At 44.6% G+C, this 24,484-nt stretch overlaps 1 protein-coding gene across 2 annotated transcripts in view; it reads left to right on the top strand.

The window, feature by feature from the left end:
- The window catches only part of rap1gds1 (Rap1 GTPase-GDP dissociation stimulator 1), an 80,475-nt gene extending 66,311 nt beyond the window's left edge, over nucleotides 1–14,164 (top strand). For both annotated transcript variants that reach the window (XM_033022658.1, XM_033022667.1), the window contains 4 exons: nucleotides 514–653; nucleotides 1,402–1,528; nucleotides 6,533–6,661; nucleotides 13,496–14,164. In XM_033022658.1, the coding sequence (XP_032878549.1) occupies nucleotides 514–653; nucleotides 1,402–1,528; nucleotides 6,533–6,661; nucleotides 13,496–13,623 (524 nt within the window). In that variant the 3' untranslated portion in view covers nucleotides 13,624–14,164. The remainder of the gene's footprint in view (nucleotides 1–513; nucleotides 654–1,401; nucleotides 1,529–6,532; nucleotides 6,662–13,495) is intronic.
- The last annotated feature ends 10,320 nt before the right edge of the window (nucleotides 14,165–24,484 follow it).

Consider the following 24,484-nt stretch of genomic DNA (forward strand, 5'->3'; position numbering starts at 1 on the left):
ATTTATTGTCTATCAATAATAGGATTTCTGAAAATAGACACAAAGCTGGAGTAACTTCGGGACAGGCAGCATCTCTGGAGAGAAGGAATGGGTGAAGTTTCGGGTTGAGACCCTTCTTCAAACTTAATTTCGGATTGGATTCAAACATAATACCAATGTCATATTTAAAATAAGAATTGGAGGACCCATTTTGTTGTTTGTCTTAAGCAGAGCAGTTCAAGTGTTGAAAAAAAAGACACACTCAGCAGGTTGCTGGAGAACATGGATAGGTGACATTTCAGATTGGGGACGCATCTTCTCCAGAGATACAGCCTGACCTGCTGAGTTACTCCAGCCCTTTGTGGGTTTTTTTTTTGTAAATCTGCATCTGCAGGTTTTTGTTTCTCCAGCTCAAATGCGGAAGCTGGTTTGTAACAAAATGTAGTAAACAGCTTAGAAATTGTTGGTGATTTATAGAAGAGCAGTTTCCAGAAGCACGTTCTGCTAATTCTTTGTCTGTATACCCCACTGCAGCTGAAGCAGCTGAAAAGCTGGGTAAGAATATTAAGTTGGTCGAACGTTTGGTAGAATGGTGCGACGCAAAGGACCACGCGGGTGTCATGGGCGAATCAAACAGGCTGCTATCTGCACTGATTAGGCACAGCAAATCAAAGGTGGGTTCAAGGAACTTCTCCTTCCTAAAAGTGACATCCTGGAGTGGGAACTATGTATATCTGCTCAAGACAGTTTCAGATACGCTCCTGAGTAATTAACTAGGCGCTGAATCAGAATAGACATGAAGTGAAGAGAAAGTGATGTAGGATAGTTAAACTGAACATTTAGAAAACTTTTGGGGTGAGAAGAAACAAAACTGAATCAACATTTCTAGATGCTCTTTGGTTTGCCCGAAACTTGTTGACCTCCCAGCAGAGCAGTCAGTCAGGAAAAGTTGCTGACTGGCCCGCTCCAGACTGCAGGAATACGTGCTGAGGAATGCAGTGAAGCTTGGTGCAGCCAACTTCAAGACTGGGGGAGGACCACAGTCCAGGATCCTTCCGCTGCTGGACATTGAGGGGCAGGTGTGGTGGAGATGCCCCTCCAACAAGGGAAGGGATATTACCCCGGGGGGCCACATGTGTGGCAAGGATAGACATGAAAAGAGGGGGTAACTCAGCGGGACAGGCAGCATCTCCGGAGAGAAGGAATGGGTGACGTTTTGGGTCAAGACCCTTCTTCAGACGGGTGCCGGGTATAATGATATTTCTGAGCCTAATAAATATGTGTATAGCCCCCGAGAATGTCACGCGAACGCACACGCAAACGTCAAAATTTTCAAACTTCTGCACCTTGCTAGGTTTCATTTTGGTTTATTCATACTTAGTGCCCTTCATTGCTAAACTGCTATTTCATTTATTTTACAAGGATGTTGTCAAGACCATTGTTCAAAGTGGTGGTGTGAAGCATCTGGTCATAATGGCAACCAGTGAACATGTTATAATGCAGAATGAGGCTCTTGTTGCTCTAGGACTGATTGCTGCTCTGGAACTTGGTAAGTGTTGAACAGATAAAATCTGTATTATTATATTAAGGAGTTTGGTTCAATAGTCCTCTTATTGTCACTTGCAAAGTGCTCGCACAGTGAAATTCTTTTTTCTTCCAAATAATCCAGTAGAATATTGCCATAAATAAAGTATTGCCGGGTCTGAAGAAGGGTCTTGACCCAAAACGTCACCCATTCCTTCACTCCAGAGATGCTGCATGTCCTGCTGAGTTACTCCAGCTTTTTGTATCTATCTTTGAGTATTGCCATACTCCAGATCCACAATTGGCAAGTGTACAGAAATAGTCTAAGTGAGTCTACATGCAAAAGGCGCCATTTTTGGCACCATTTTCAAAGTCCACGTTCTAGTTCATATGAGCGGTGCCGGTTCCAGGCAAGTCCCAGGTTGATGTGGGCCTCCAGCCATTTCCTTTCTTGACGCAACATCCCTCTCGTCGCCAGTCAACCTTTGTACCCCTGGGGCACTGCTTGCAACCGACCACGAGGCCAGACTCTCCTCTCCTACCGGCCTTGCTCCTCACCTATCATCCCTGGCTCCATCCTCTGGTCTTCAGGGGACAAGAAGAGACTGTCACGATGGCCTTCCCCTTCCAGGCAGGCAGTCCGCCGGGTCCAAGGAGCAGGGGACCGGTTTGGCAATATCTTGCAGGCTGCGATCCGCTGGGTCTTCGTTTGGCCACGGGGGACCGGCGGGTTCCCCCTGAGGCGTGATCCACTGGACCTCTGGTTCGCTCGCAGGGGCCTGGCTCTGTGGGCTTCCCATGAAGCTGTGAGCCGCTCGCAGTTGTAACTTCCATTGGGTCATGGAAACTCTTGGGATAGTGAAGATTTATGTTTGGAAACATATCTGCCAATAGATTCACAAGGAACTGCAGTGCTGGTTTACATTAAAAAAAACAAAAAAAACACAATGTGCTGGAGTAACTCAGCGGGTGAAGCAGCATCTCTGGAGAACATGGATGGATGACGTTTCGGGTAGAGACCGTTCTTCAGACCGATTGCAGTGGAGATCAAGTTCAAGTGAGTTTATTGTCATGTGTCCCTGATAGGACAATGAAATTCTTGCTTTGCTTAGCACACAGAACATAGTAGGCATTTACTACAAACCAGATCAGTGTGTCCATATACCACGATATAAATATATACACACAATAACAAATAAACTGATAAAGTGCAAATAGCAGATAATGGGCCACCAATAATAAGAGTTTTGTCCGAGCCAGGTTTAATAGCCTGATGGCTGTGGGGAAGTAGCTATTCCTGAACCTGGTTGTTGCAGTCTTCAGGCTCCTGTACCTTCTACCTGAAGGTAGCAGGGAGATGATGGTGTGGGTCTCTGATGATACTTTGGGCCCTTTTGAGGCAGATGGTAGGGAGAGATTGCCAACATATGTCCGGGAGAGAAGAGAAGCTACAGAATGCCAAATCAGTTGTAATACTAGAAATACCAAAGTTCTCCATCTAGAAGACTGTGGGTTCCATTGTAGATTCATCTTCACTATTCTTGCCAGCCTTGGTGCTGTATAGCATTGTAGGCTTTGTTCTACACTTAATTTTCTCACTTTTCTAACTAATAAGATTAGTTTTAATTCTATCATCCATTGATTTTCAGTATGTTGTGACTGAAAAGAAGTAACTTTCCTCACTATGTCTACCTTCATTATTGTTGCAATTGGCTTAAGGACAATGTAGGCCATATTTTCCACTGAGGTACTTAATCACTGAATTAATAATTATTAATCACTGAAGGTTTTTTCATCTTTCATTCTCGCTTTATTCTTGAATTCTTCTTTGGGAAACTTAGTGCAGATGACGAAAAAGAAAACACTAGTTTTTGGAACACATTTGTTTCTATTCTAATAAAGAGCTGGTGCATTCGACCATGTGCCAAATCTTCTCAAATAACTGAGGAAGTTGATGCATTGGTGAGCTTTCTTTGCATCAATGTGCTGAGCCCAGGACAGAACATTACACAAGTGTAATCCAGGAACTTGAAGTTGCTGATGCTCTCGACCACTGTCCCTAGGCTTTTCCTTCTTGAAGTCATCAGTCAGCTCCTTGGCCTTGCTAACGTTGAGAGCAAGATTGTTGTTATGGCACCATTCAACCAGATTATCGATTTCCCTCCTGTACTCTGTCCCGTAATATCGTTAGTAAATTTAAAGATGGCATTGGAGCAGCCAAGGGTATAGAGAGAGTAGAGGAGTGGATTGAGCACACAGACCTGAGGTTTTGCTGTGCTGGTGTTGTTGCCAATCAATATTTATTAAGGTCTGCCGATGAGCAGGTCAAAGAGCCAGTGGCACAGGGAGAAGAAGCGATCTAGTTCCCTGAGCTTTTGACGATGAGTTTGAAAGGGATGTATGGTGTTGTACACCAAGCTGTACTCGATGAGCAACCGTCTGACGTATGTGTTCCTGTTGTCCAAGTGGTCCACTGGAGAGCCAGCGAGATTGCATGTGCTGTTGAGTTGCTGTGGTGGTGGGCGATTTGAAGTAGGACCAGGTCATTACTGAGACAGGAGTTGATTTGTGTCACAACTAACCTCTCGAAGCACTTCATCACAATAGGTGTGAGTGCCACTGGTTAATAGTCGTTGAGTCATGTCACCTTGCTCTTGGGCACCAGTGTTATGGATATCCTTTTAGAACAGTGGGAGTGGGTGGGGGTACCTCAGTCTGGAGTTGTGAAGAGTGGTAGATGTCTGTAAACTCCAGCCAGTTGGGCCACATTAGTTTTGAGAATGTTTCCAGTAAATTGTTTGTGGGGAAAAGTGATGAATTACACTGGTGAACAGTGTTCCACATTGCTTTCTTATGTATATTATTGCAGATGTACCGTTCTGCAGGTATTTTCTCCACCTCACAATTTAAAAAATCCTTTTTTTTTTTTTTTAAATGGGACTTTCAAAAAATTAATGTCCGCTAATAGGTGCTTCCGGATCAAGAGATATATCCACTCGTGAAATATTTTCCATACTCTTTTATGAATATTTGAATGAGATGACATTCATTGTCCTATACAGGGACACATGACAATAAACTCACTTGAACTTTTAATATATAATATAGGCCAGGCACCTTGATGAGATCATCCTTGTATCCCAGGATTCTGTCCAGTAAACCTTCATTGCAGGGCCTCTAATGCATTTCTTTACATATACCAGATATCTCGTCATAGCCCTTTATAACCATCACTAAAAAGTTGTTCTGCTTCAACCATGCCTTCCAAATCATACTTTAATTTTCCAAATCCTGATTTTAGACACTCCTGCTGGGGGGGGGGGGGGGGGGGGATATTTCATACTATCTACTCATGTCGATCTATACAAAGACACTGGTATCTCTACCAATATTTCTCAGACTCTTGCTTTTGAAATTACATCTTTAGATTAGAAATATCTTTAGAGAATCTTGCTTTTCTATTGTTCCTATCAAATTGGATAACACACATCCATATTATACCACTCACATTATTACACTTAAATTGTGTACCATCACTGTTTTATCCTCACAGTCCACTTTTTCACTATCATTTAAAATATAAACATGGATACATCATACATGGTCATCTCATGTCATTATTGATATAGATGGTATTTCTGTTAAAGCCGACCTATTCCACTTTTATTTGCATTTTAATCAGTCATAAATCCATGCGAATTTATAACCTCCAATTTCCTGACACTCATTCTAAATAGTAGATTTACAATGATATTGCCAGGACTGGAAATTGTAACTCTGGAAAACCTTATGAACTAGGATTGTTTCCTTTGGAACTCGGGAAGCTGAGGAAATGTAATTGAGGTATCTAGAGTAATGAGGAAGAACCTATTTTCTATAGTAGAGGAGTAAAAAATCTAGAGTAAATTGCTGTAAATTATTATTCGGATTAAAGAAGAGATTACTATTTTCACCAAAGGTGACAGTGATTGAGCTAGAATGCCTTGCTAAATTGGATGTGTACTTGAAAAGATGTGACCTGCAAGGCTGCAGATCTTGTGTGGGATGAGGTTAGCTAGTTATTTAAATTGCCACAAAGTGCTGGAGTAACTCAGTGGGTCAGGCAGCATCTCTGGTGAACATGAATAGGTCGTATTATATGGTCCGATCCATGTTTTCCGAAGATGCTGCCTGACCCGCTATGTTATTCCAGCACTTTGTGATATTTTTGTAAACCAGAATCTCCAGTCCCTTGTGTCTTCTCTTTCAATTGCCAAATATACTTCCCTGTTATATACTTTCTTGGTATCCCAACTACTTCACAAATGTTTTGCCTTTTACTGTAGAGTCACGTCTAAGTTTGTTAAACTTTTTGGACAAATCCTTATTGCCCATTAAACTTCTCTCTTGGTGCGGAACTATAATTTACTTTGGTGAATCCATTTACACAGTCGCTCTTACAATTCATCTTTTATCCCTATTGCAAGTTTATATCTTGTTTTGACATCCATCACTGATTTTTTTTTTTTAATGTTGCTCTTTGCATTTGGGTTTAGCAACAGTATTGGCTGCCTCATCTAATAATATAACTTGTGAGCAGTGTTTGGTCCATGGTTTTTTCTGAATTTCCCCCCGTCAGAATGTAGGTTAGTGAGTTATAACATTTCTCTCAATTTTCCCTTTTGCTTAATTATTTTTATTCAGTTTCCATACTGAGTTAACCTGGCCCTCTAAAGTAGTTTTTAAATTTAAATTGAAGACCCTCATTTTGGTTGCTGTTCTCGCACTCCTTTTGCTTCACACAATGGTCAGATGTTCAAGACATATGGTGGCATCCTTTGAATTAAAAGGTTTGGTGTTAGATCAAGGAAACAATGACAGTGATTCTCCAGTGCAGTACAGCGAGACATGATATTAACCTACGAATTTATTATGTGTGGGTCTTCATAGTCAGCAAATTGTTTGGTGTCTAATGGAAATGCTTATAATTTTAAATAACATTTGGTGTCTGTTGCTTAGTTTTGATTTGTATTGATATCTCCCCCACTAGGTACAGCTGAACAGGATCTGGCCAATGCTAAACTGGTGCAAATTTTACACAAACTAATTTCTGATGATATCAGTGCTCCTGAAATCAAGTACAACTCACTGATCATGATTTGTACCATAATGGGCTCGGGTAAGTAGCTGGTGGATACCAATAATTTCTGTGAAATGCATAGCCTTGCCTAATAATAATAATAATAATAATACAGCTGATGCAGTGCATCTACTGCACCAAGTCTGGTGTCAGGTTGATAGCAATATAAACATGTTTGTGTTTTTTGCCAGTGAACTCGGGATTTTGGGCCGTGTGCATACCCATTGATTTCCACTCCAGGTTTCCCACTGAGGTCTTGTTGAAGAATGGTATAGGAATAATAACATTTCTTTACAATGCACCTCCTGTCCTAACCTTTGTCCTTCCCTTTTGGGAAGCTCAGGCTGGCTTGAACTGGTGCTATGGAACCAAGTACAGATTGGGGAAATCACTTTGTCGAGCATGTGTGTTTTAATGCACTGGAGTGTTCATGTCATAGGAGTAGAATTAGGCCATTCGGCCCATCTACACCGTTCATTCATGGCTGATCTATCTTTCCCTCTCAACCCCATTTCCTTGCCTTCTCCCCATAACCTTTGACACCCTTACTATTCAAGAACCTGCCAATCTCTGCTTAAAAATACTCAATTCCACAGATTCACCACCTTCAAACTCCTCCACATCTCCATTCTGAAGATACATCCTTCTATTCTGAGGCTGTGCCCTCTGCTCTTAGACTCTCCGACCACTCTATCTAGATGGTTTATAAGTTAGCTGGCCTCTGTAAATTGCCCCAAGTAGGGAGTAGATGAGAAGGTGAGATAAGATAGAACTAGTGTGAACGGGCGATCAATGGTCGGCATGGACTCGGTGGGCCGAAGGACCTGTTTCCACGCTGTCTCTCTAAACTTGGTTGTAGTTCAATTCAAATAAAACTTCTTTGTCTATATAACGTCTTGGCCAGACTGTACAAAAGAGGGAAATACTGAACCACTATTATTACAGGTATAAATAGCCTTTCATTATTTGTGAACTAATAAAAATAGTTTCCGTGTTGCTGTGCTTTCTGTTGCCTGCCCACTGTACTTGGGTACACCCCAACCTCACGATTCAATATTGACCTCTCCCACTTTACCTACTTTGCTTTTTCTGTCTGTGTGAGAACTTGCTCTTTCTACCTGTAATAATTGTGGTTCAGGATTTCCTTTATTTTTGTACACTGGCATAATAATAATAATAATAATACTAATAATAATAATAATAATAATAATAATAAATACTTTATTGATCCCCTCAGGGAAATTCAGATGTCCAGCAGCCCCCAACCAACAAACCCACAGATTCAAAACGAACGCAGACAGAAAATACATAGAATACAATGTGGACACTACCTGAGAGCAATAAATACTTAAAAAGACCAATAATTAACAATTAAAAATTGCAAAATGCATCCCCCTACAGCCTAGCGGTCCGAATTATAAAATCTAATGGCTGCAGGGGTGAAGGATCTCCTGAACCGCTCCGTTATACAGGGCAGAGAGAGGAGCCGGTTGTTGTTCCGAGTGCTCTTTTGACTCTCCAGAATTACATGGAGGGGATGCCCGGGGTTTTTCAGGATGACCTGCACCTTGTGCCTCATACGCCTCTCAAGCACATCCATCCCAGAGTCTACTCTCCCCTCCAGCACTGAGCTAGCTTGTTTAACCAGTTTGACCAGCTTCTTGTTGTTTTTTGCACTAATGCTGTTGCCCCAGCAGACAACAGCGTAGAAAATAACACTTGCAACCACAGTGTTGTAAAACATGTGCAGCATATCATTACACACATTGAAGGATTTGAGCCTTCTGAGGAAAAAGAGTCTGCTCTGGCCTTTTTTGTAGAGGGAGTCAGAGTTGACAGACCAGTCCAGTTTGTTATCAAGGTGCACTCCAAGGTATTTATATGTCTGCACCACCTCAATGTCAGCCCCTGCAGCGTTGACCGGCTGAAGGGGGAGCTTGGACCTGCCAAAGTTAACCACCATCTCTTTAGTCTTAGTTGTGTTCAGGATGCGACAGTTCTCTTCACTCCAGGCACAAAAGGCACTGGTCAAGTTCCTGTATTCCTCCTCCTGCCCGTTCCTTACACATGCCACAATCGCTGTATCATCTGAATATTTCTGTACGTGGCATATGTCAGACTTATAGTTAAAGCCTGCTGTATACAGGGTGAAGAAGAACGGGGCCAGAACCGTTCCCTGTGGGGCTCCAACATTGCACACCACTGTGCCAGAGACACTGCCCCCCAGCTTGACAAACTGGTCGATCCGTCAGGTAGTCGTATATCCAGGAGATAAATGTGGAATCCACCCCCATCTTCTTAAGCTTGTCATTCAGAATCGGGTTGGATGGTGTTGAACGCACTTGAGAAGTCGAAGAACATAATCCTCACATAGCCACCGGGTTTGTCCAAAAAGGAGTAGATCCGGTGCAGCATGTAGAGGACTGCGTCATTCACCCCAATGTTCTCCTGGTATGCAAACTGTAGTGGGTCGAGTGCGTGCTGGACTTGTGGTCTCAGGAGACGAATGAGTAGCCGCTCCATTGTTTTCATGATATGGGATGTAAGGGCCACCGGTCTGTAGTCGTTGATCTCGGTCGGCGGCCCTGCTTTGGGAACCGGCACGAGACATGATGTTTTCCACAGACCTGGTGCCCTCCCTGACTGGAGGCTCAGGTTGAAAATGGTCTGGAGCGGCTCCGCCAGCTGAGCCGCACAGTCTTTTAGTAGCCTGGGACATACACCATGAGGGCCAGCTGCTTTACCAGGGCACACGCAGCCTCCTCAGCTCAGCTCTCACCTCGTCCGCCGTGAAGAACAGTTGAGGACATGCCGGCATAGGAGGTGCTGCAGCTGTGGTGTTGGGGGGGCTGCCTCGTGGAGATGATGGTGGGGGAGAGGCTGCACCTGTAGAGGTGGGAGGGGATACCAGATCAAACCTGTTATAGAACAGGTTAAACTCATTGGCCTTGTCCACGTCTCCTGACGGCTGGCTTCTCTTCTCCTTGAAGCCAGTGATGGTCTTCATTCCTCTCCACACCTCTTTGATGTTGTTGTACTGCAGTTTCTTCTCCAGCTTCCTTTTATAGTCCCCTTTTGCCTGCTTCATACTCCTTTTCAAGTGGTGCTGTACCCTCTTGATTTTTTCCCGACCACCAACCTTGAAAGCCTCCTTTTTCTTGTTTAGGAGGCTCTTGATGTTGCTTGTAATCCAAGGTTTGTTATTGGGAAAGCAACAAACAGTTCTTACTGGCACAACAACATCCCTACAGAAGTTGATGTAGTCCGTTATGCATCCAGCCATCCTGTTGATGTCCATACAGCTGTTTAATTCCTGTGGCATGAACAACACATTGTATAGACACACAAGTTTTAGCCGATCTTAATTACTTTATGAAGTTTAGAGATACAGCATAGGAACAGGCCCTTCGGCTCCCGAACCCACACCGACCAATGATCGCCTGCTCATGCTAGTTCTATGTTATCCCACCTTTGCATCCACTCCCTACACTCTTGGGGAAATTTAAAGATACCAATTAACGTGCAAACCTGCATGTCATTGGGGCGTGGAGGTAACACCTAGAGGAAGCCCACACGGTCACAGGGAAAACGTGCAAACTTCACACAGCGCCCAAGGTCAGGATGAAACCCCTGGTCTGTGGCACTGAGAAGCAGCAGCTCGACCAGCTGCACCACTGCACCGCCCCTGTCATCTGATGGAGATATTACCTTTCTCCTATCCATCCTTCCCCTATCTTTTCTGCTACTTAAAGTTAACGTATTTTTCTCTCCCGGTTCTGATGAAGGGTCCCAGACCAGAAACATTAACTGTTGCACTGTCTACAGCCTGTTCTGCTGAGTGTTTTCAGCATTTGGTTTAAATTGAGACAAGCAACTCACGATATTGGCTGCCTCCTCTTGGCTCCACTTACAGCATGGTGCAGTTATGGACTGGATATCTAGTCTTATAATTAGTGGGCTATTGTACCACATACGTTAATAGCATGTGATGTGCATGCCTGTTCAAGCTAAACTAATAACAGGCAAGGCTGCCTTCCACACAGTGCTATAATCGCTTGTCATACAATCCAATTTTGAATTGGCCAGATGTTAATTAAGTGCCAGATACTTACAACACTTTATTACTACACCTAGAAGTTGATTAGGCTTGGAGCTACATCACTATCTCATTAATCATAAAAGCAGTTGAAAGTATTGAGAGGGTGGAGAGAGGGAAGATGTGAATGTCATTGGTGTTGTTTTGGAGGAGTTGCTCTGCCTGACACTCGGACATCAGAATTACAAGGTTCAATTAAAATTAAAGGGTTGTGAGAGTATCTCTAAAGATCTTTAGCAGTACTGCTAAATTCAATACTGTTCATCTGGTCCCCATATCGTGTGATGTATTTGCACTGTTTAAAGATCAACTCCCATCATTTATGGCTCTCTTTGGAGTTAAATATTGCACCTTACAAAAGCAACATTGAGGGGGGCATCACAAAATTGCTGGGGAAACTCAGCGGGTGCAGCAGCATCTATGGAGCGAAGGAAATAGGCGACGTTTCGGGCCGAAACCCTTCTTCAGACTGATGGGGGGTGGGAGAAAGAAGGAAAAGGGGAGGAGGGGGAGGAGCCCGCGGGCGGATGGGAGGGTGGGAGGAGACAGCTAGAGGGTTAAGGAAGGGGAGGAGACAGCAAGGGCTAGCAAAATTGGGAGAATTGAGGGGGGCATAGTGGCAGAGTTACTGCCAGAGACGCAGGTTCGGTCCTGACCAGGTGCTGTCTGTACGGAGTTTGTGTGTTCTCCCTGTGACTGTGGGTATTATTTCTGTGCTCTGGTTTCCCCTCATTCCACAAGCATGCGGGTTTGTAGCTTAATTGGCTTCTGTAAATTGCTCCAAGTGTTTGGCTAGAACTCGATCGATGGTTGGTGTGGATTCAGTGGGGCGCAGAGCCTGTTTCCACACTATATCTCTAAACTAAACTAAAATTACTTTTTGCTCAATTTTGTTTGCAATTGATGCTGACTGGCAAATCTATTGGACACTAATTTGAGAGTAACTAAACTGGTTGGTACTGAGTCACCCAGGAGATATTAGATAGTATTTATATAATTACTTTTTGCCTTTTTAAACTGCTGCTAGTTATCTGCCTATCATAACAGTGATATTGATGTTTACATTTGGATAAGACCTTTTACATTTTTTCCCCAAGAAGCATGCTTCGATAAACAATCAAGATTGGTGCTATTTTTAGTTAATTCTGTAAGATACCAATGCAGCATTTGATGCCTAAGAACTCTGTTTTGTAATATTTAGGGCACCGAGGCTCAGTTTTTACTCTTTAATTCTCTGAATCCATTAATGTTTATTTTTCTACTATCGAAAATAAACTTCAGATGCTGGTTTATACCAAAGGTAGACACAAAATGCTGGAGTAACTCAGCGGGTCAGGTAGCTTTAGACTAAAGGAATAAGTGACGTTTCAGGTCAGGACCCTTCTGCAGATTTTGAAGAAGTCTGAGTTTCCTCTACTCTGAGCAAAAGGCACAGGTTCAAGTTATCTATTTCCCTCATGACCTCATACACTTCTATAAGATCACCCCACAGCCTCCTGCGCTCCAAGGAATAAAATCTTAGCCTGTCCAACCTCTCCCTATAGCTCAGGCACTCAAATCCTGGCAGCATCCTCATAAACCTTCACTACACCTTTTCCAGCTAAATGACATCCTTCCTACAGTAGAGTGACCAAAACTGGACACAATACTCTAAATGCGACCTCACCAATGTCGTACAACTGTAACATAGCATCGCAACTTCTATACGCCTTACCCTGACTGTTGAAGGCTAATGTACCAAAAGCCAAAAGTCACTATCTATCTGTGACGCCATTTTCAGGGAAATTGTACCAACACGTAGGGCGCAGGCGGCGCAGCGTTAGAGTTGCTGCCTTGCAGCGCCAGAGACCCGGTTCGATCCTGACTAAGGGTACTGTCTGTACAGAGTTTGTACATTCTCCCTGTTACCACGTGGGTGTTCTCTGGTTGCTTCAGTTTCCTCCCACATTCCAAAGACTTACAGGTTTGTAGGTTAGTTGGCTTTGAAAAATTGTCCCTAGGGTATGTAGGATAGTGTTAGTGTATGGGGATAGCTAGCCAGTGCGGACTCGGTGGGCCAAAGAGCCTGTTTCCGTGCTGTATCTCCAAAGTAAACACAACACTCCTCGATCACTCTGCACTAAAATATTCCCCAGAGCCCTGCCAATAAACTAGGAAGGTCATGCCCTGATTTGACTTCCCATAATGCACCTCCTCTCACTTATCTGCATTAAACTCCAACCATTCCTCTGCCCAATTGCCCAGTTGTTCAAGAACCTGCTTTAATTTTTGATGCCTTTAAGCTCAGAGGGGTAAAGTTTAAAGGAGATATGTGGGCAACACAGAAAAACTGTAGGAAAAGGTGGGTGGCTGGAATGTGCTGCCAGGAGTGGGTGGTGGTGGAGGCAGATATGACAGTGGCATTTAAGAGGCGCATGATATGGATAAGACACGTTTGAAGAATATGGACCAAAGGCAAGTAGGTGGGATTAATGTAGATGTTGGTCAGCATGGGCATGTGGGCCGAAGGGCCTGTTTCATTGCTGTATGATTCTGTGACTCTATGAATATGCTTGGAATGGATGTATATAGATCATGTGCAGGCAGAGCAGATTAGTTATCTTGCCGTCATGTTCGGCACAGACATTATGGGCCGAAAGGCACGTTTCTGTGCTTGACTGTTCTATAATGTCCAGAAACCTGCCTCAGCCTGACTTAAAAAGCTGATTTTTAAAAATACAGTTTTGCTTATTTGTAATTATTGATTGTAAATCAGGAATTTTTTTTCTTTCTTTCAGAACAACTTAGGAAGGAAGCGCAGGACATGCCATTCAAAGAGATTGTGTCAAAGCTTCGTCGCCACGAGAATAAACTCGTAGCCCAACAGGCATTAGTGACGGAGCAAAGACTGGTGATAGAAAGCTGAGATCTGTATCCTACTTGCCTGTTCAGTGTCTTGTCACTGGGTCACCTTCGTCTGCTGTGAACTGCTCCTGCACCACCCTCGCTTCTCACTTCCTGTGCATGCGTTAGATTGGTCCAGTCTCGGCACAAATAAACTGGCACCAAGTACTCACAGCCATAAGCTGTGGTTTTTAAAGAGGAAAAAAAAAGTAGCCAGTTGTCATTCCATTGTTGACTCGATGTCCCTTGTTGCCTGAAACAATGTGGTAGAACTTGCATGTTGTAGTAAAATAACAAAGTGACAATGTTTATAGGAAGAAATGCACACCCGTCGCAGGTCGTGATATAATGCCTTGGGGACTGTGCAGGATGCAGAAATTAAACCTGGGTTGTCTTTTTGATTCAGATGTTGAGGCTTGCTCCATTCTTAATACTTCTAAAAGCCACAAAAAAGTAGAAACTATAGTGTGCTTCATCAGTTCTTCCCAGGTAATCAGATGTTGGCTGTTAATGGTGTAAAATCATGGTACCTAGAATTAATAAATTAAATCTTGAATTCCCAACTCTTTGTGGTGTTTTAAGTGTGTGATTTGATTTCGTTTTGCTCCAAGACATCTACATGTTGGGAAAACTTTGCCTCACCATCTGACATTCTCCTGTCATATTGACCTGCGTGGGCTTTCCTCCGGGTGCTCCGGTTTCCTCCCACACTCCAAAGACGTACAGGTTTGTAGGTTAATTGGCTTCGGTAAAATTGTAAATTGTCCCTCGTGTGTGTAGGATAGTGTTAGTGTGCGGGGATCGCTGGTCGGCGTGGACCCGGTGGGCCGAAAGGCCTGTTTCCGCACTGTATCTCTAAACGCTGAAAATGCGGACTGCTTCTAACAATGGAAACTTGCACTTGTTTTCATTTACAATTTGTTTGCTGCCCCTCAACCTCTGGGGAAAATAATCTCTTCAGAAACTGGTACACAAAAAAACATTGAGATGCTGAGATAAGCATGGTAAACATCTGAAGTACTAAATGCACATTGAAATGGCTTTCTTCATACTCTCAATGGCTTGCAAATAGACTGCATTAAAATTTGAGACGCATCTTAAAATACTAATTATATTCCATAATAAAATGTAAAAAATTATACAAAATTCAAATAAATAAAAATAATAACATTACGAGAGCAGACTTGAAATCCCCCCCAGAAATCCCCCCAAAACTGTGGTGCTTAGGCTGGGTGAGGCAGCTGATCTCAACCTCATCGGGACTTCCGTTTGTCCCCTGTGGCGGGGGTTCTGAAACTCTGGGTCAGTCGGAGCCGACAGATCCGTTCCCATAGCCAACTTCCAAGGCCATATTTGCGGGCCAGTACCTCCGCCAGTTTTGGAAAAGTATTTTAATTACATTTAAAAGGTTTGTTGGGATGTTAGGACCTAGGATATTTGAGCAGCCGCTGACACAAAAGGGTTTCCCGAAAGTGTAAAGAGCATTCCTTAAGGAGAAGATTCTACCTAGTTAAATTGACGTACATCAGTCCTAATCATTGTACCAAGTGGCTCCTAGCAGAGGCATTCACCATCTGAACAGTGAATTCTGGCATCAGTAAATTTTCCCTAGAAATGGTGGTGCAGCGGTGGAATTGCTGCCTTAGTGGCAGAGATCTGGGTTTGATCCGGGAGGTTGAGGATAGATCTGATAGAAGTGTAGAAAAAATATAATGCTGAGCGAGAGTAGACGGTTCGTAACTTTTACCCCCCCCCCCCCATGGTGGAAATGTCAAAGAGCAGAGGGATTAGATGGTGTCCATTATTCCCGATTGTCCGCTATAATAGAATAATATGTACAGTACTATTGGTAAAAACAGCCAATAAATATACACTTTACAATATTATTGAAAGTCCGGTCGGCCCGTGCACTCGGTGTTCTGGAGCAGTTCCCGCCAACCAACATCCCTCTCCACGCCTCGGGGTGGTGTGGTGACAATACAATACAATACCTTTTATTTGTCATTTGAACCTCACATGAGGTTCAAACGAAATTTGGTTTCTGCAGCCATACAAAAAAAGAACCAAGACACACCAAAACAATTCAATTCACATAAACATCCATCACAGTGAGTCCTCTTCACTGTGATGGAAGGCAAAACTTAAACATATCTCTCCCCTGCACTCCCCTCTCCCCCCCATGTCAGAGTCAAAGACAGAGTCAAAGACCCCGGCGGGTGATGTTAAATGTCCCGCAGCCATTAAAGCCACGCCGGGTGATGCAAGGCCACGCACCGGATCTTGGTGTTGGAGTCCCAGCGGGCTCTTGGTGTTGGAGCCCCGGCGGGCGCTCACAAAGTCCCGCGGCCATTCCAAGCCGCGCGGGGCGGTGATGTAGGCCCCGCTCCAGGTAATCTTCAACCCTGCAACTCAGGCGGGAGAAGTCGCCATTGCGGAAGCCCCGAAAAGCGGTCTCCCACCAGGGACCCGCGGGCTCCCGGTATTACTGTCCACAGACCTGCGGTAGGAGCTTCCGAATCTCCGGGTGTCGGGCCACAGCAGCGCTCCACCTGCTCCGGACTTGGCCAGCTCCGCGATGGTGAGTAGGTCCGCAGCTCCGCGACTGGAGCCCCAGGTCATTCCTGTTGGAGGCCGCTCCACGTTGCAGCCCCAACGACAATGGAGACCCGACAGAAAAGGTCGGGTCTCCCATGCAGGGGAAAGACCTTAAAGTTCCCCCAACCCCACACACATACCCTGACAATAAAAACTACATAGAACAAGACAGAAAACAATAAAAAGACAGACGGACTGCAGAGGCCGCTGCTGACAAGGGTCGCGCCGCCCACCCACCTGCTGTAGAGCTGTTGCCTCACAGCGCTAGAGAACCGGGTTAAATCGTGACTACGAGTGCTGTTTATACAGTGGAGTTCGTACGTTCTCCCTGTGGTCGCATGGGTTTCCTCCAGGTGCTCCGACTGTTTCTATCCGACACATTGAGTCGTCTGTAGTGTGTGAGGTGGAACTGTAAGTGGAGCGCCTGGGGTCGTGAGGGTGCCATGTCATGGGAGATGCCCTGGGTCATGGGGCACATGATCACACTCTAAATTGTCCCTAGTGTGTAGCACAGAACTAGTCTACTAGTAAACGCTGGTGGACATGACGGGGTGGGCCGAAGGGCCCGTTTTCATACTATATCTTTAAACTATTTTTGTGGGGGTGGGGGTGGGGGTGGGGGGGGGGTACCCGGGGGAAACTCATATTGTCACAATTTCTGCCTTTGCACAGTGGGAGGAAAGACAGAACCACTGCGGTAGTTCTATCTTAAATTGTCCCTAGTGTTTAGGATAGAATTAGTGTACAGGGTGAACGCTGGTCAGTGCGGACTAGGTGTTTCCACACTGTATCTCTAAGTTAAACTAAGCTAAAATGGTGCAATAATACCATTCGCTCCATCCATCCAGTGGGGATTCCATGAAACTATTAACTAGGGTGTCAAGGGTTATGGGGAGAAGGCAGGAGATATGGAGTTCAGAGGGAAAGATAGATCAACTATGATTGAATGACGGAGTAGATTTGATGGGCAAAATGGCCTCATTCTACTTCTACAATTTATGAACTCTTGAACATATTGGCATTCAAGAGGCTTTAGTTAGTGCATGGCTGCATGGGGAATGAAGGAATACGGATCATGTGCAGGCAGATGAGATTAAGTTATCTTGACATGTTCAGCATGGACATTGTGGGCCGAAGGCCCTGTTCCTGTGCTGTACTGTTCCATATACCTATGTTTTCCAAGTAACAAACTAGTAATCAGCCATAGGTACACAAAAAAGCTGGAGAAACTCAGCGGGTGCAGCAGCATCTATGGAGCGAAGGAAATGGGCAACGTTTCGGGTCGAAACCCTTCTTCAGACTGAAGAAGGGTTTCGGTCCGAAACGTTGCCTATTTCCTTCGCTCCATAGATGCTGCTGCACCCGCTGAGTTTCTCCAGCTTTTTTGTGTACCTTCGATTTTCCAGCATCTGCAGTTCCTTCTTGAACACATAATAATCAGCCATGATCACATTGAATGGCGGTGCTGGCTCAAAGGACCGAATGGCCTACTCCTGCATCTATTGTCCATTGTCTATATTGATTGATAGTTGCATAGTTTGCTAAGGGTATAAAATTAATTTCTACGTGGTGATCTGACGAATTTCAAACATTGCACCAAAGTCTTAAACTTCAACATAACTACAATGCTTTAAATCAATTGTCATTGGTGCAATGAGAACATTTAATCGTGCACAATATGTTTTCAGTGACAATTAGGCATTCACATCATAGAACTTGAAAGCAGGTCCTTCAGCCCACTCATGCCATCATCAACGCTAATCACCTTGTTCCTCTCACACCACCATTAAACCTCCGTCCATTCTTATGTAAATTCCCCCTGAAGTGGGTTGGTCACAAAGGCACTTAATCTACCAGTGGGTCTTTGAGAGGAAAATGGAGCACTTGGGGAAAACCCACACAGTCAAACTCCATCCAGTTTTTGTTTAGTTTTGGAATACAGCATGCAAACAGACCCTTTGGCCCACCAAGTCCATACTAACCATCGATCACCTGTTCACACAATGTTATCCCACTTTCTCGTAGAGAGAGCGAGAGAGAGTCATACAACGTGGAAACAGGCCCTTTGGCCCAACGCCCATGCCTGCTTTTGGTTCCACCTGCCTGCTTTTATAGAAACAAATAAATAGGTGCAGGAGTAGGTCATTCAGCCCTTTAATATGATCATGGCGGATCATCTAAAATCTGCACCCCATTCCTGCTTTTTCTCCATATCCCTTGATTCTGTTAGCCCTAAATCTAACTCTCTTGAAAACATCCAGTGAATTGGCCTCTACTGCCTTCTGTGCAGGATTAAATTCCACAGATTCACGACTCGCTGGGTGAAGAAGTTTTTCCTCATCTCAGTTCTAAATGGCCTACCCGTTATTCTTAAACTGTGAACTCTGGTTCTGGACTCCCCCAACATCGGGAACATTTTTCCTGCATCTAGCCTGTCCAATCCTTTAAGAATTTTATCTGTTTCTATAAGATCCCCCCTCATTCTTCTAAATTCCAGTGAATACAAGCCCAGTCGACCCATTCTTTCATCATATGTCAGTCCCGCCATCCCAGGAATTAACATGGTGAACCTACGTTGCACTCCCTCAATAGCAAGCATGTCATTCCTCAAATTAGGAGACCAAAATTGCACACAGTACTCCAGGTGCGGTCTTACCAGGACTCTGTACAACTGCAGTAGGACCTCCTTGCTCTTAAACACAAATCTTCTCGTAATGAAGGCCAACATGTCATTAGCTTTCTTCACTTCCTGCTATACCTGCATGTTTACTTTCATTGACTGATGTACAAGCACACCCAGGTCTCGTTGCACCTCTCCTGTTATTAATCTGACAACATTCAGATGATAATCTGCCTTCCTGTTCTTGCCACCAAAGTGGATAACCTCACATTTATCCACATTATACTGCATCTGCCCACTCACCCAACCTATCCAAGTCGCCCTGCAGCCTAATAGCATCCTCATCACAGTTCACACTTTGGCCCATACCCCTCTAAACCTCTACTATCCATGTTTCTTAAACCTTACAATAGTACCTGCCTCAACTACCTTTGTTCCATACACCCACCACCTAATTGAGTGAAAAAGTTACCACATCAACTTCGTATGAAAGCTTTCCCCCCTCACCTTAAACCTGTCTTCTGGTTCTCGATTCCCCTACTCTGGGCAAGAGACTGTGTTTTACCCGATCTATTCCTCTCATGATTTTGTACACCTATAAGATCACCCTTGATCCTCCTGTGCTCCAAGGAATAAAGCCCTAGCCTGCTCAACCACTCCCTATAGCTCAGTCACCAGAGTCCTGGCAAATCTTCTCTGAACTCTTTCAAGCTTGACAACATCTTTCCTATAACATGGTGACCAAAACTGAACACAATACTCTAAATGTGGCCTCACCAATATCTTATATAACTACAACATGACGCCCCAACTTCTATACTCATCCACTCCCTACACACTAGGGATAGTTCACAGAAGTAACCTACAAACCCGCACGTTTTGGGGATGTGAGAGGAAACTCACACGGTCACAGGGAGACACGTAAACTCCACACAGTCAATGATTCAGTGATACTTTGTTGTCACATGTACCTAGGTACAGTGAAATTCTTTGTTTTGCATACAATACAAAAAGTAAGCCTAGAGGTGCTACATATAGGGTGTTGAGAAAGTTACAAAAGTATTCATAATAGTCCCAATGGTCTCACTTCCTTGTTGGCCACGACCCCCGTCCCCCTGCTTGGACTCTCTTTGTACTCAGCGGCCCATCCTCGACCGGCCGGGCTGGCGAGTCGTTCGTTGCAGCTCCGGCCATGGAGCAGCCTCAGTGCAAGAGTCCCGGGCTGTCGGAGGCGTTGCGCCGAATTGGCCCAGGTGACCAGCATGGACCAGGCAGCGGATCGGTGCATCCTGGAGAACAACCAAGACACAGAAGACAGTAGAGGCCAATTCACTGGATGTTTTCTAGAGAGAGTTACATTTAGCTCTTGGGGCTAGTGAAATAGCGAAAGGGATATGGGGAAAAAACAGGAAAGAGGTACTGATTTTAGATGAACAGACTCGAAGGGCCGAATGGCCTACTGCACCTAATTTCTATGATCCTATTGAATGGCAGTGCTGGCTCGAAGGGCTGAATGGCACATTCCTGCGCCTATTTTCTATGCTTGAGTATATGGCAATAAAACTCGACCACTTGATTTTGAAGCATTCATGCATGGTGGAGGTATAATGTAGTCATAGAATGATACAATGTGAAAACAGGCCCTTCGGCCCAACTTGCCCACACCCGCCAACATGTCCCAGCGACACTACCTACTTTTAATATAATAATAATAATAATATATCTTTTATTGTCATTGCACGTCAGTGCAACGAGATTTAGTGTGCAGCTCCACTGATGTACAAGAAAGGTAAATAAATACAATACATAAATAAGCAAGCTGAATTGATTGACGTGACCATCTGAGGGAGACTGTCCAAAGGGAGTGGGTGGGGGGGGGCACTCATTAGGGCCGGTGCAGAGCCGCTATAGCTCTTGGGATAAAACTTCCTGAGTCTAGAGGTTCGGGCGTAGAAGTCCTTGTAACGTCTGCCGGAGGGAAGTAGTTGAAACAGACCGTGGCAGGGGTGTGATGAGTCCTTATGGATGCTAAGGGCCTTCCTGAGGCACCGCGTGTGGTAGATGCCCTCCAAGGCTGGTAGCTCTGTCCCGATGATCCGCTGCGCTCTGTTGACGACGCGCTGAAGAGTTCTCCTCTCCGCCTCCGTGCAGCTGAGATACCACACAGAGATGCCATACGTTAGTATGCTCTCTGTGGTGCAGCGGTAGAACGTTGTCAGCAGCTGTTGGGGCAGACCAGTCTTTTTTAATGTCCTCAGGAAGAACAGTCGTTGCTGTGCCTTCTTGACCAGCGCGGCGATGTTTGTGGACCATGTGAGGTCTTCTGAAATTTGAGTGCCCAGAAACTTAAAGCTGGACACTCTCTCCACACTTTCCCCGTAAATGGAGATTGGGGCGTATTCTCCAGAATGGGACCTCCTGAAGTCAATAATCAGCTCCTTGGTCTTGGAGGTGTTTAGTGCCAAGTTGTTACGTGCGCACCAGTCCGCCAGGTTCTGCACCTCCGCTCTGTAGTTTGTTTCATCACCGTTGGTGATCAGCCCAATCACTGTTGTGTCGTCTGCAAACTTCACGATGGCGTTGGTGTCGAATGCAGGGACACAGTCGTGAGTGAAGAGGGAGTAGAGCATGGGGCTTAGTACACAACCCTGTGGTGTGCCGGTGCTCAGGTTGATGGTGGAGGACAGGTGCGGGCCCAGTCTCACTGCCTGCGGTCACTCCGAGAGACAGTTCAGGATCCAAGCGCATATCCTGGTGGCGGTGGAGACCTAGCTGGTGGAGTTTGGTGGTGAGCTTGGTGGGGATGACCGTATTGAATGCAGAGCTATAGTCAATGAAGAGCATCCTCACATACGTGCCCTGTCTGTCCAGGTGAGTCAGGACAGTGTGAAGGGCCAGAGAGATGGCATCCTCTGTCGATCTATTTGCCCTGTATGCAAATTGATGGGAGTCCAGTGAGGCAGGGATGCTGGATTTAATATGGCAGAGGACCAGCCTTTCGAAGCACTTCATGGGGATTGGAGTCAGGGCAACCGGCCGGCAGTCGTTGAGGTTGGTGATTTTGGACTTTTTCGGCACTGGCACTATGGTGACTGTTTTCAGGCACTTGGGGACCGTTGCCAGAGATAGAGATAGATTGAAGATTCTCGTGAATACCTCCGCCAGCTGTCCAGCACAGTCCTTTAATACTCTTCCCTGTACTCCATCCGGGCCTGCAGCCTTGCGTGGATTGATCCTACGCAGAGCGCACTGTACCTCCTGAGTGCTCAGTGTTAAGGCCTGTCCCTCCGCTATGGCCGGGGTTATTCCACACTTTGGCCAATATCCCTCCAAACCTGTCCTATCCATGTATCAGTCTGTTTCTTAAATGTTGGGATAGTCCCTGCCTCAACTATCTCCTGTGACAGCTTGTTCCATACACCCAACACCCTTTGTGTGGAAAAAGTTATCCCTTAAAACGTTACCTTAAAAATACTTCAAACAAAAAACATTGAAATCATACTTCTACAATGCACTAAAACATGATTTTAATACATCAAATTTCAAAACGTCCCTACCGTGGGAATGGGGGTAACACCCACTGGGTCGCTCCACTCCCTCGCCGGGTACCCCCAAGATCAGTGATCGCTCAGCCCCCCCACTTTCAAAAATGCTCCGCAGCCCCTGGTTCAGACAGACAGGACTCCCAGATGTGAGCGGGGAACTGAGGCCGGTTGTCCGTGATGTCTGGAACCCAAAGCTCAGCGCGTCGTGTTTCAGAGTTGGCTAATGTTATTGATTTGTAATTAGCCTGATTTGTAATTAGTTGACAAAACCTTAATTTATTAATCCGGAATATCCAGGGGGATGGGATAAGTGTAATATTAAAATGACATGCACGGTGTCAAGCTGTCTGTCATAACATACAGCACCGATAACCCATTATTTCCTTTAGTTAAATATTGGGAAGGTAGCACGATTGTCATTTGCCACTCAACTATTGTTTGTTTACATCACTGACTATTTATAACCCCCCCCCCCCCAAATTCCTTTGACAGGTTGAATAGAAATGTCCCCAATCTCGTTGTTTTATCAAGGAATGTAATCAGATGGAAACTGATTCAGATGCGATGTTTAAGAGCTTGTTCAAAGAAGGGGCATATTTTAAAGGAGTGACAGAGATACTTGCAGGGGAATGTGTGAGGAGGTTATTATTTGTCTTTAGTTTTAGCTTGAACCAGGACATCTGAAGATTCAAAGTTTAATATAGTAATTGTGCTGATACTGACTCCAACCAACCATGTAATGAATATCATCCATTCCGGAGGTTTTATTTTTCTGATGCCATTTAAACCTCACTTGGATTTCAATCACTTCAATGTAAAAGTAATTGGGAATGGGGAGCATTGGAACAAAAATTTGCCCTCGCTACATATTAACTGTAATATAATAATGTATGCATGTTGGTAGGTGCAATCAAAACAAAGATCATTTTATCATTGTTGTGTTTATTGATACCACAGAAAATATTATGTACTCTAAAGATCACATTAAATAGAATATTATTGCTTAAATATATTGTTATTGGACTTTGCATTTCGGAAAAGTCCCAGCTGAGAGGAAGACAGCAAAATACTGAAAATATTGGGGGTGAAAATGACTTCAGGACAGTTTGTTAGGAAAATGAAGGAAATGTTAACAGAATACTTATACAGCTGAGTGAGTATAATTTTATGGATGAGAGATTGTGTTCAACCAATTGATGACTTATTTGACAAAGTAGCTAGCATGTTATACAAAATTTGGTCTGTGAAGTGCCCCATAAAAGATTACCGCATTAGATAAGCACCTGTGGACCTGAACGTAATATGTTAAGTCCAGTTGGTCAGATATGGGGCTTTATGTGTAAGCCAGATATATTGTCAGTGCAGAGGGGCTAGGAGCAAGGCCAAGTGTGCATCCAGAGTCAAGGTCTGGAATAGTACTAGGTGTGCAGTCAAAGCTGGGACAATGGGAGTGTTCAGCACTGGGAACCTATGCAGGTAAGCAGCTATGATCAGGGTAGAATAGGGGGCCAGGTGTAAGGCTGGACTCAGGGCAGGAATGAGAGAAGGTATGCAACTGGAGTCAGGGTCACGAGTAGTATCAGGTGTGCAGTGAGACCCAGGTTGGTCAACATGGGCCAAGTGCTTGATTATAATCTGATTTCCATACATGACTACACTAAGATCATTCATGTGCTGCACCTGTTGATCAGAGCATGGCTCTATTGTGGAATGTAATTAGGAATGTAATTTAGCCTAACCTTATTCATAGCCAATCCAATTTAAAGCATAAATATTACATTCAAGTGTACGTTAAAAGACTCGCTACAGTATGCACCTGATTGCACAATTTCAAGCTGAAAAAATGCAAAAGCTCCGTACCAATGGAGACACCCCCTCCCCTACCCTCCATCCCCTCCCTCCCCCCTCCTCCCCGCTCCCTCTGGCTTGGTCTCTCGCAATTTCTCACTCCCAATTCTGACCCAATGTTGATAGCGCTGCTCAGTGCACATGACAATAATAAACCTAAACCTAAGGATGTTACCTGGGCTTGTGGGCTGAGGTACAGTGAAGAACTTTGCATGCTCTCTGGTTAGAGTAGATAAAACTAGACATGCCAGACAGGCTGGGACTTTATTCTTTGG

Source organism: Amblyraja radiata, chromosome 1 (assembly GCF_010909765.2).
Source record: "Amblyraja radiata isolate CabotCenter1 chromosome 1, sAmbRad1.1.pri, whole genome shotgun sequence".
Lineage (NCBI taxonomy): Eukaryota > Metazoa > Chordata > Chondrichthyes > Rajiformes > Rajidae > Amblyraja > Amblyraja radiata.